Below are 13,261 nucleotides of genomic sequence, written 5' to 3'. Positions count from 1 at the left end.
AGTTTTCTGTCACTCTGATTTGATCTACGTGTCACAGTAGCATGAGAGAGAGACAGAAAAATCAATGACTAATCTGGAGACACAATGTTTAGTTTAAGTAAAAATTATTTAATAAGTGATAATTGGCTGACAGTAGAGTTTCAGAGTGTGATAAGATTCTCAAAAAGATGTAAATATCTGAGGAGGATATAGCGTTTGAAGACTTAATTAATTTTCAGCTTGTGAAGTATGTTGATTTTATGAAAATATGACCTAAGTGGAAAGCATTTTAATACACAGTAAATGCATCCTCATCTGGTTTATTATTTAGTGCTGTAATTCTACTGAAAAGTTAGAATCACTAGTTACTAATTGCAGAGGTGGCAAAAAAGGTTCAATTTTGCTTAGTGGAATTTTTAAATGTTTAGGTATTCACTTTAAGTGTTATGGCTTTGATTGACAGGCAATAAAAAAAGAAAGAGTGGAAAAAGAGAAAATGTTGAATGAATTGAATCAGACTGGAGAAAATCTGCTAGATCAAATGGGAAAAGGTAATGTTACAATATAATGGAAGGGAGAAGCGTGTGTCTTTTCAATTATTTTCTCTTGTTAATATTTGGAATTTTTAGAAAGTATGAATCCATCTGGATGTATATTAATGGAAATTTGTGACAATGCTAGTTATAATTTAATGATGATGAGTGTCCAGGTTGTATAGTCTGTGTTCTAATTATCTTCCCCATTTATGGACATTGATATATCAGCAGTAAAATGGGAGAAGCACTATCTTGCTTTATTTGATGGTAACAATACAACAAATGTCTTGCAATTGGATATCCTCCAGCAAGAATTAAGGAAATGTCCGGAATGGACACCAGTTACCCCTACCAAAGTTAAGCATATAATTCAATCCTTAAAGGCCGTGAAGGCCCCTGGAGAGGACTTGTTGCCTCCTGAACTCTTTAGGTCCAACATTGACTTTTGGGTACCGGTGCTGGTAGTACTGTTTACTTATATCGATAAAGTAGGGATAATCCCTGAAGGGTGGAGGTTAGCTATAGTTTTTCCAATTTTTAAGAAAGGTGACAGAGCTGCCCCATCCAACTACCGACCCATCAGTCTTCTTAATATAATTTCAAAAATGTATACGAAACATCTCCTAAATAAAATAGAGGACTGGTGCTTGGATAAGGAAATTCTGGCAAATGAGCAGGCAGGTTTTAGATCAGGTAGGTCTACCATAGACAATTGTTTTGTCCTTTCCCACTTAATTAATAAATACAAGACCCAGGGGAAAAAGCTGTATACCGCCTTTATTGACCTTACTGCTGCTTTTGATTCTATAGATAGGAACCACTTGTGGAGGAAACTACAAGTTATGGGGATGGACCCCAGACTTATTTTGTTGATCAGGATTCTCTATACTAATATGGCAATTAGAGTCAGATATGCAGCAAATGGGGCCTCAACAAACAGCATACTGACAACTAGAGGAGTGAGGCAGGGCTGCCTGCTGGGCCCTACTCTTTTTAACCTTTATATAAATGATATCCCAGCACAGCTGGATGATCTTCTGAGGCACAGCCCCCAAATAGGCTCTAGATTTATTAACGTATTAATGTATGCCGATGACTTAGTGTTGTTTTCTAGAACCCAAATAGGAATGAGGAGACTTCTTGACAAGCTCACACGTTACTGTACTGCAAACCACTTGACTATAAATGTAGCTAAATCAAAAGTTTTAGTCTTTGGCAATAAGAATAAAAAGCACAATTGGCAGATTAATGACACAAAAATTGAGCAAGTTACCCAATATACTTATCTCGGAATTGTTTTTTCCAATGCAGGAGGTTGGACTCCGCACCATCAATACCTTTCTCAAAAGGTCAGAGCAGGAGCAAGCCTTGTATCCAAATTAAGTAAACGAATCCAACCAACCTCCATTTTACCTCTTTGTAAAGTCTTTCAGGCTAAACTTGTTCCGATCATGCTCTATGGTGCTGAAATTTGGGGTCTTATAGAGGCCCCCATATTAGAGAGAACTCAAAATAATTTGTTAAGGAGGATGCTTGGGGTAAACAATTCCACTTCAGCTGCAGCCGTCAGAGCTGAATTGGGACATTTCTCACTGTACAGCTATATAATCACTAGGGCGGTAGCCTACTGGCTAAAAATGACCCAGATGGATGCCAGCAGACTCCCTAAAATATGTCTAGAGGAACAGCAGATTTCAAATCCTCAAAGGTATTCCTGGCTAACCCGGCTGTCAGAAATATTGAACCGATATGGCGTAGGGTTCCCGTTGTGTGACACACTGAACCAAGTTAAACAACGGATTAAAGATATACATGGGCAAATGGACATGGCAACCCTTTCAACTAATCATTCCCTTAAACTGCTGACAGCAGCTAAAACAACTTTCACTCTGGAAAAGTATTTACATTTAGAAATGCCATCAGTGGAGAGACAGTTATTTGTTAAGTTTAGATTCGAACTTCTAGATACCAACGTTAGATTCGGCCGCTATTGGAAAATCCCGTATGACAAAAGAATATGCATATGTGGGGGAAACGTCGTGGAGGACACGGCGCATATAATATTCGAATGTAGTCTCTATCAAGAAGTAAGAAAACAATATCTGTCCCCAATTATAAATAAATTTCCCCACTGGAATATAAGCCAAAAATTAGCATTTCTGTTGAGGGCTGACTCTCCTCCCCTGGTAAGAGCAATCACTCGATACCTTAAAAGAATGACGGCAATACAAGCCAGTTTTATCAAAAAACATTTTATCGATTGTAAGGAAGATGAGCTCAGTTAGAGAGGAGCTAGCCTATTTGGGTTATCTAGTCTTGGCAACTTAGCTATTGAAATTTGATATTGTAAAATTTTAATGTCATCTATCATATATTTTTAGATTGCTATTTTTGTAACTGTTTTATCTTTTTCCCTTTTTCTTTTCTGTTTTGTTTGAAAAGGCCTTCGGGCTATTCAATAAACTATACTATACTATACTAATTATCTGGTGTCCTGATGTTTTGCCAGTAACAGTGGCTGACACCTTCAGAGGTGAAAGTGATCTGTTTTGTGGCAAACACCTCAACAGCTCAGGGGCAACAGAGCAGGAACTGACTGAACTCTTGTTTTTGTTACAAAATTAAATCTTTAAGTGGATTTGCCAAGAAGTTTGCTACAGAGCAGACCACTTTCACTTCTGAAGTGATCAGGCACAATTGCTGGCAAAATGTCAGGATACCAGATAATTAGATCATAGTTTATTAATCCAAAAGTTCATCACCATCGGACTGACAATGGGCACAAAAGCCTGCATTGATATACTAGTGTTAATCGACTGAAATGAAAATTGTCCAATAAATTTGAGAAGGCAGGACTTAATGAATGTAAATTCATTAAAGTTTTATATCTTTAACTTTGTTTTGAGGAAAAAAAAAGTGTTAGTGAAAATGAATTTTAAAAACAAACCATTCAGCCTTGTTTTTCCATCTTCCAGCATGTATTATAATAGGCATTCAGTTACTATGCTTAAGTCAGGGCTGGGAAATTATGGACCCACCCAGATATTGATAAATTGCAATGTCCAGCAACCCCATAATCATGTCAGAGGTGAGGGATTCTGGAGTTTTAGTTTAGTAACATCTGGAATTCAGCTGGAATTCCCAAGCTGTGTTCTTCTCTCAAGTTGTTCAACGCAGCAGACATAAATAGGAAGGAATATTTTGATGGTCTTGACTCAGCAAAATTCAGGCAGCCACACAACTTTTATTAATATTGTATGGTTTTTAATGAAACCAGCAGTATCATCAGTAGAAATCAGCAGTAAAACTGAAACATCCAGAGCACAAGTTAATACAGATAATAGATGCCTAATAAGGAAAAGATATGTGACTTTTTTTCCTTGCTAATATTCATGTATTCAGTTCTGTTGATCAGTCTTAAGCTTTTGTGTAATTTCTTAATGCAAAGGTACACTTATGACAATATTTTTGTCTGCTTTTTTCCTTTTCATTAAGAAGTGAGAGTTTAGTTAAATTATGGCTGCAAAATATAAACATGCTTTATTAAAAAGATATTGTTTGACCTGTCCCTTGTGTGATGCTTAGCCATAATTTGTTTTGTTTTTTTTGTTAGCCTATTGTGTCTTAGAACAATAAGGGAACTAATCCAACACAAACCTGTAGCTCAAAAATCCTGCTTTAGCATTTATACCTGGAATAGAGCTGAAATAAAATCTTCCATGCATTGCAACTTACACACTTGATTCCTTTTCTTTGTTCAGAAGGGCTTCCTACTGAAGAAACAGGCAACGCCCTTAAGAGGCTCTTGGCAGAATGGAAAGGGGCTGCTTGCTACTTGGAAGAAGTAGCAAGAAAAATGCAATATCAGGATGAAATCAATATTTACTTTAATGAAATGAGTAAACTCAATAAGTCTGTGAGTGAAAAAGAAGCATGGCTGCAAGACAGTTCTACGGTAGTTGAGCATCAACCATTAGCAGTGCTGCAGGAGTTGTGCCAGGTAAGCTTGACAACCTTGGTACACAAAATTCAATTATTTATGTTTGACCTATACCTCTAAAGTACAGTTGTTGTCTCATATTTATGTGCCTGGACTTGAACATGATCTTGAAAAAGTCTGCTCAGGTGTACCACCAGGTGAGGCAAGTTGGCTCTCAGAGGAAAAGCTTTTTCCATTACGGTACTTCATCTGTGGAATGTTCTCCTGAGAGAGGTTCATCTGGAGTTTGTATTATGGTCTTTCTAGCACTTAGATAAACAATAGTATTGCTCTAGTCCAGTAATGGCTAACTTTTTCAGCACCAAGTACTGAAAAGGGAGCACTGCTCGTGTGCTTGTGTGCTTTGCACGCGCACTCATCTGGGCCGTGACCAGGAATAGGAGTTGCCCAGGGGCGTGCACGGTCCAGAGAATGTACTTGCGGTTTCTTCAGGTTTCTTCTTCTTTACTGCAGTTTCTTCTTCTTTACTGCCAGCAAGTGTTCAGGTCACTGCCATGCATGCACATGCGCTGATCAGCTGGCCAGCGCACATGGTCATGCCGGAATATGGAAGACCAGCTCTGACGCAAGCACAAAGGCTAGCTGATCGTTGTTCACGCATCCGCGCCAGAATCTCAGAAGTGGAATGGGCGCCGCCATGCGTGTCAGGCGACATTGCTCCAAGTGCCATTTTGGCACGCATGCCATAGGTTCACCATCATGGGTCTAGTCATTATATGGATCTATTTCAGATTTAATTAATGCTGTTTTGCTCTGGTCTTATTTGTTTTTATTATTATACTATTATACAATAATGATATTGATGAGCTTTTTATTTAAATATATAAATATTTAGATATTTAGATAAATAATCTAAATAAATAAATTTAGATAAATAATATTTATCTAAATATTATTTTATATTATAATTTTAATCATATTTGTAAACTGCCAAAGAAATGAGGTTTTTGGAGTCTTTAAAAATATTATGTTAAAAAATAACCAATGTTGGCACTTTGTCTTTCTTAGAGGGAACTCTCCAACCTCTTAAGTCTGACTCCTCAAGTGGAACATCTGAAGATCAAGTGCAAGGAGCTGACATCTCATCCTGCTGCTCCAGACTTTATTGAAGATAGCTTCTGCTCTTTGAACAGCCGCTTTAGTTCTGCCCAGCAGGAACTAGAACTCCTTCTGCAGAAGCTGAAGAGAGGTGTGCTTTGATTTCTATAAAATCTCCCTTCCTCTCCTTTGTATCGCCTTAAGTTTCCGCTTTTGCTAGGAGCAAAAACCTCGCAACTGCGGCTGCTTTCATCTTAGATTTTGGCAAACGCTATATAAATAATCACGAGCATAATAATCTTAAAAGGGAGGGAATAGTTTGGCCTTCTTTTCGTAATGTCAGAAATATCTTCTTCTTCGCCACCCTCCTCCCAGCATCATCTAGATTGGGGCTTTTCTGGAATGGATGAATTTATTAAGCAAATCATTCCAAAAGCTGGTGAAAAGAGAGAGTATGGAATATCCTAGGTGATGTCAAAACATGTACTTGTCCTTATCTATATAATGCTCTTTTTTTTCTTTTGATTGTATTGATTCCAAGGTCAGATTGCCCCTTTGGTGTGCTTGAAGGACGTAGACAGGGTGGGAGTAAAGATGACCGTCTATAGTGGCAAGGTTTACTTTTGTGTTCTGTGTTCTATTAAGCACTTTCTCTTAAGTCAGACGGTCAGAGTTCAATCTGTCAAGATATCCCGTATGTCTAAAACACAAGAACTGTCTTCACTTTCGTTGACCTTGAATAGAAAGTCTTAAGGAGCATCATTTGTTATGATGGTTTAATGTATACCCTGCCAGACTAAATGTCTGCCTTGGGCAACTGAACAAAAATCACACATATAAAATGTATTACTTAAATTCAGCAATAAACACAGAAAATGTCAGTGTCAATAAAACATTCTAGTAAAACCCAAATGTCAACACGCTTGAAGTTATTACTGCTCAATGCTGCCTTAGGTCGAGACAGCTTTTCTTTCATGCAGCTTAAGTATGCTTGCAATTCCCTGTAGAGTTTTTTTAATGCTCGGATTCAGATGCCTTTTTTTCCCGTGAAAAGAGGGTTCCACTCACAGAATCTTCTTCTGCTTTGGAAGAGAACACGGATTCTGCCCATTGTTTTGATTTTTATTTGTGGATTTTGCTGCCTTTTTGTCCTTATTATATAGGTTGCTAGTATTAACCTTAATCATTATACCAAACTGAATGCACAAGTTATGTTTAAGGTATGTAGAACAACAAAAGCAAATCAACTCATCTTCAAAATATATTTTAAATATTTTATATTTATATTTTATATTTAGGAAAATAGAATCCTGGATTGAGGTAACATTTAGGAAAAAAAAGGAAAAGAAGAAAATAAAAAGTAGCAGTTGCATTTGAATTATTAATTGGATATTGATTTTTATAAATAGCAGAAGGTAAACATTCTTATTAGAATTTAATAATTTGAATACTTCAAATTTCCATACAATCAGCGAGAAACATGTTATCATAACCCTCCTTTACAAATTGTCAAATATAAAGATAAACAATTGAAGCATTTCTCCCCCCCCCCCACAACAATTTTGAAGGAAAAGTGAAGAGGAAGAAAAAATATGAAAAGTTTAAACCTGAATTCATTACTTTAGGATACAGCCACTAATTTGCTCAGTTGCAGTTGATAAACAAACAGATGAAGCAGACAGAGCTGTGAGACTTGATTAACATTTATGTAAATGACCAATACTGCAGGTGTTTCTTTCAATGCTAGTTGTCAAAGAGCACCAGAAAAGAGGGAGTAATAAATTCTGTAAGCCATTCTGGACCATAATCAAATCCTATCAATATTAGCATACATTCAGAACTGTATTAAACAGAGCAGCAGCGCATCAAAGAACAGTATTTATAGTGAAAAGGCATAAAAAAGACATCCTGGGAAGACTGCCTGCAATCATTATTTGACATCAGCCATCCAAGTAATTGGTCTTTAAAAGGTAGATCTACTGTAAACTCTTCTGCAGGGATTCACAGTGCAGTTGAGAATTTTTTTGAATCAATGATTCAATTACTCAGATTTACATCCACAGACAAAAATCCTTGGCTTCTAACCCGGCTTTTCAGTTGATAGATTCCAACCCTAATGTGATTCCAGCTTTCATATAACTATTCTGTATTTTGAATTATAAAGAAAAATCAATATTACATTGTGCATTAGCTTTCTTCAATCTGATTACTTCCAGATCCGAGTTCCTCTTGACTCTTGTTGGGGGAGGAGAATGTTGGCCTCAGATGATATATGTAAACAAACACATACTGGAGTCCTGTTTTTGTACTGGCTTCGCAAGAGTTTTAGGAAGCAATTTGTATACATTTGCCACAAAAAACTTTTTTAAAAAAATGTTTTTACCTAGTAATTATCTATCTATAATTGAAAAAGTCTGTATGTACTGTAGACCAAAATTTCTGTTAGGTTATATTGGATTTATATTTGATATTTTTGGTTCAAATTGTATAAGCAAGTTGTTAACTTGACTTTAAATACTTACTTTAAATGCAGAACTTGAAAGTCATCCCCCCAAGACTTATTTGGATTCTTTGAAAACAATTAAGGATGAGTTGAATGAATTGGAAAGCAAAGTGAACTCCATCATGAATTCAGTAAATGACTTGACTCAGGTTGAAAAAGCCTTGCAGCAGACAAAGGTATGTTTCTTCTTGGCACTTGATTAAATTCTAAGTTCAGATGAAGCAGAATATGAGAGGATTGGTTTCATGTCTTTATCATATCACATTTTTAACTCTGGTGAGTAATGTTGGGATGTGGGTGGAAAGTTTGATTGTCTTCTGCAATTTTTTAAAAAAGTTTATGTGTGAAAACTGGTGCTGAGTGACAGAGCACTAACAGAGGCTTGGATTGCAGAAATGCAGACAAAATGAAGGCTGCATCTAAAATATTTATTGAGAAAAGCTCCTTTTTTCATAGAAACAAAGCTTTAGAATTTTTAGGAAGTATTAGCTAAATAGTTTTAAGTAGCCAGAATAATCATTTCCTTGCAGAGCTGTCAATTTGCAAGTGCAAAGGAATAGGGGGGGTAGCTGGGATTAAGCAGCTCATAACCCATTTAAGAAAAAAAAAAACATGGCGGATACACAAATGCTAATTTACGTGTTGAGATTCCAAATGACAGGCAAAAATGAAGATTTAAGCAACATGGTTCTTACCTGTTTCTGATGTGATCAAAGCAAGGTATGAAATTGGTTCTCCTATAGATCATATAAAAATATAGATATATTAAGGCAATGTCTTTATTAAATCAATTGAACCAAAGTTGCTTTTTTCAAAAGGCAACTGGATTTTGTTTTCCCTCATCCACTTCTTGGATGAGAAGTGAAACGTCTTCAAGGGAAAGCAAAGACCAGTTGCCTTTTGAAAAAAGCACCTTTGGGACAACTATGACCTGGGTGATTGAGAATCTCCATAGATAAATCAGTTGAAGTTATGTTAAAGCACAAAGCTATCCCATTTCTAGCAGGTAAACTTGCTGAGAAACATGACAATACCCAAAACTTTCTGTAATAATGTGTCAGTGTTGGAAAAACTGGTTGAGTCCTTTAATAGGGAGAAAGTAACGTTCAACAAAAGCTCTTAAAGAGAATGTTGAAATGCATTATTAGCAAGTCAGGATTTATTTTAGGCTTTTCCATCTTGGGTTAGAATTCTAGTTATAGTTAGTTAATTGTCCCTTTGATGTCAGTGGTTTGGGTTGTGTGTAGAATTTAATTTTAGATCTTCAAATGTTGAAGGTGGATGGAATGAGAGGGATGCCTCTAGCCATTTTTATTGTGAACTGCTGCCTAAAAATAAACACAAGATGTCAATACAAGAATCAGGGTTTTGGACTAGTGCAATATTTTTAAAAGCTTTTAATTATACAATATAACTTTCACTTTGGCACTGGACAACATCCTAATTTGACACAAAGGTCAATTCCATTATTCCAATAAATCAAATACATTTTATAGGATATAAAACATGAAGGAGCACCATTTAATATAACTATAATTAATATTTTTATATTTATTCCCTGCAGATGGTTTGTGAAACCCTAGAAAATCAAAAAAGCATGGTCGATAAACTTGTTGCAGACACACAAGTATTGGAGAAGCATATTTCTGCTGAAAAATCAAAACTATACAAGCAAGAATTGAAAAGTTTGCAAGGATACAGGGATAAATTAAAACTAAAGATTTCTAAAGATGTTCACTTATTGGAAGAAACTGTTTCCAAATTGAGGACGTTTGAGGTAACTAGAAATACCTTTTGTTTAAATACTTTTTTGTAAGTATAATATTCCTCATTCTCAAATTAATTTATATTCTGCAGCAAGCTATAATGTTAGTACCTGTTTATATGATTCCAAATGATATATAATTATATGAGTCAATCATTCTGCAGCCAGAAGTGATTGCAGTGGGATGGGAAAAATAGTAATAATATACCGCCTTGTTCCACGGAGAGTCAATCTAAAAACCGAATAAGCAGAAATAAATTATTTTAGTAGCTTCTTCTTGACAAAAGTTTAAAATTTTGTATCTAGTTGGTAACAATGAATGTTGTTTAGTGCCTGTAAATATAAAATTTAAACTTGATGCAAAAGACTCCAGTTATTGTATGTATATACTTATCTTCCTTTATGCGTTTAGACATTTCTTTATGCTAAGGTTAATGAAAGATGGCCTGAATGGTTTCCAACTACTGTTTAGTTGAGAAAATGAGGCTTGATTTATTACCTGACATTTAAAACATTTATTTCCTGCATGATTGTTTTCTTCTCTCTGCTGAGGAATGACAATGAATATTAACTGTTTCTGTAAAGCAGGGGTTATGCATGCAGTGTAATGAGAGAATGGATAATAGACTAAAATAATGGTCCAACACCTTTCTGGGCTAGTTGGCACATTTGCAATTATGAAAACATGTCATTGGTGCAATCACAAAATAGTTCCAGAGGTCCAGGCTTCTGGACTGCTACATCAGGCACTCTTGATAATGCATATTAATCATTTGACCTTTGGATATATTTCCTAAGAAAGAACCAATATGAGTGCACTATTTTTATTTTTGAAGATATTTGTGAAGGAGCTCACAGGGCACTCAGAGTTGTTATTTGAAGTGAAGTTCAATAGACTATTTGCGAGATCATATAATCATATAAACCAGTGGTCCCCAACCTTTTTATCGCCGCGGCCCGCTGAGCGCGCGCAGGGGTGGGGGCACGGCCCAGGAGCTTTTGCGCACGGCCCATTGCGCACGGCCCAGGAGCTTTTGCGCACGGCCCAGGAGCCTTTGCGCTGCAGCGTTTATGTCCCCCGGCCGCTGCGCGGCCCGGTGCCAGGTACTCCACGGCCCGGCACCGGTCCGTGGACCGGGGGTTGGGGACCACTGATATAAACCCAAGAATTTGTCTCTCACCAGCTTGATGGGATGAAGATATTAGTAGATATGGAAGTTATGAAACATCAAAGGAAATAGTGGCCAGAGAGAATAAGAATAAACACCTTTGAGTTTTAGAATCAGAAAAAAATATATTTTGGTGAGGACCATACATGGAAAGGGAAAATGGAAACCAACAGGAGAAACAGATGAAAGTCAAGATATTAACTATTAGTGAGGTAATCTAGAGACCTAGAAGCAAATGGTAGAATAACATTCTGACAATATTTAGAAGGGATGGATAAATCCAAGGGTGGGTTTTCAAGAACAGGAAAAATTTTGTCTTGAATGCAATTGAGTCAAAAAGGGAAAAATAAGAGATTGATTTTGGAGAGTCCAGAGCTAATGGTCCATAAGAAGTATTTAACCCTAAAATAATTCTTTTAACACCGTGTAAAAGTTAGTCAGTATATAAAGACCTCTAAAAATAGAGCAAATATTTTTGGGACTACAGTATGTTCCATCAGTTTTGGACACACTTCATAAATGAAAAATAATAAAAATTGGAGGTAGAGCTAAGAATATACGAATTGGACAAATAAGGCAGAACATGTCAATATGACCACATAATCATTGAAAAAAAATGAAAAACGTTCTCAGATTCCATTGGTAGCATTTCTAAAACAGGAATCCTACAATAGCCTAAAATAGTTCATTTAATTCTAAATGTGAATGTTGGTGAACACAAAATGTATGGTTCTGGTGAATGTCTGAGGCCTTAGCTGTTGTTTGGAATGAGAGAGTAACAATAGCCCTGGACCAGGGGTGAAATGCTCCCGGTTCGGACTGGATCACCCGATCCGGTAGCGATGGAGGCGGGTGGTTTGGAGAACCGGTAGCAAAAATCCCTGCCCCTCCCCATTGCCCAGCTGAGCCACGCAATCATCAGAGCTTTTTTTTAATTTTTAAAAGCATTTTTTCTACAACCTCTTTGGCTGAAAAAATGCTTTTAAAAATAAAAAAAAAAGCCTCTGATGATTGCGCGGCTCAGCTGGGATCATCAGAGGCTTTTAAAAGCATTTTTCTACAACCTCTTCAGCCAAAGAGGTTATAGAAAAAATGTTTTTAAAGGGAAAAAAAGCCTCTGCCGATCAGGCAAGTCAGCTGGGACCGTCAGAGGCTTTAAAAGCATTTTTTTTACAACCTCTTCAGCTGAAGAGGTTGTAGAAAACATGGTTTTAAAAGTTTTTTTTTAAAAAAGTTGGCCACGCCCACTCAGTCATATTACATCCCCCCACCAAGCCACGCCCACAGAACCGGTAGTAACAAATTTTACATTTCACTATTGCCCTGGACCAAATTGTACTCGCATGGACCTTCTATGTCTTTGTATCCTGGAACCTGCACTGGTTTTCAGAGGAACTCCAGGAGATGAATTGGCATAAGAAACGCCTGTAATCCTGCTGAAGGAAAACAGTGAAACTGGTAAAGTGTGAGTGAGAACCTTTCTTAAAGATTACCTCATGGCAGTAAAAGCAGACAAACATAGTAATTTTTCTGTCTTTATTACATTTATGGAGAACTAGTTGGCAGCCATGTGTAAAGGGATCTGGTCCCTCCTACTAAGGAGGGTCCAGAAGAAAATTGCAGGGTATTGTGAGCATTATTCTAGGCATCTGTCAAATAAAGTCTCTTGAGTTTAATTGGAGTTGGACTCTGTGCAGGCCAGTGGTGTTGTTGGATGAATCTGTTAGTCCTGATAAACTGGATAAAGTCTTTGGAACTGTGAGCTCAGAGTTCTGCCAGCCAATGTTCACTAGGGTACTAGTAGGTTCTGGTAGATTCCATGGACTGGTACTGGTCCATGGCTCATTGGGAACCGGACCACTCAAGCGGTGGGTGAGTGCATGAAGTTCCATTTGTAAAAGCGGCGGGAGCACAATGTGAAATCATCTCCTTCCTCCTTCTGCTGCTGCTACTTCTGGTCCATAGAGCTGGAAAGATTGGGGACTGCTGCTTTAAGGATTCAAGACAATTACTAAACAAAATTGTAGCGGAAACAAGTCCAGATATTTTGTGAAGTAATATAAATGACAAAAGAAGGCAAACCTAATGTCCATTCTAAAGCAGACAGGAACTATAAAGCCGACATTTGACAGGACCAGGTTATATGCTGGAGTCTTTGTCTCCCATTTATTTTCACCCACCAGATCTAACATATTCCAGTTTCTTCTATGAATGTGGGATGTAAGAGATGTGCTTTCTCTGTCATGGAGCCTGCTGAGTTCCATGAGATTT

General features: G+C 37.1%; 1 protein-coding gene across 1 annotated transcript in view; it reads left to right on the top strand.

Annotated features, from left to right (window-relative positions):
- UTRN (utrophin) overlaps positions 1–13,261 on the top strand; it is a 358,125-nt gene that overhangs the window by 82,565 nt on the left and 262,299 nt on the right. Inside the window, exons 19-23 of the mRNA XM_070932667.1 lie at positions 443–530; positions 4,277–4,515; positions 5,524–5,704; positions 8,087–8,232; positions 9,621–9,833. Of these exons, the coding sequence (XP_070788768.1) occupies positions 443–530; positions 4,277–4,515; positions 5,524–5,704; positions 8,087–8,232; positions 9,621–9,833 (867 nt within the window). The remainder of the gene's footprint in view (positions 1–442; positions 531–4,276; positions 4,516–5,523; positions 5,705–8,086; positions 8,233–9,620; positions 9,834–13,261) is intronic.

The sequence above is a fragment of the Pituophis catenifer genome, unplaced genomic scaffold (assembly GCF_029215685.1).
Source record: "Pituophis catenifer annectens isolate HBS135680 unplaced genomic scaffold, rPitCat1.0.hap2 SCAF_1, whole genome shotgun sequence".
NCBI lineage: Eukaryota > Metazoa > Chordata > Lepidosauria > Squamata > Colubridae > Pituophis > Pituophis catenifer.
The sequence above is the reverse complement of the archived record's forward strand: the minus strand, read 5'-3'. Positions and strand labels throughout refer to the sequence as shown.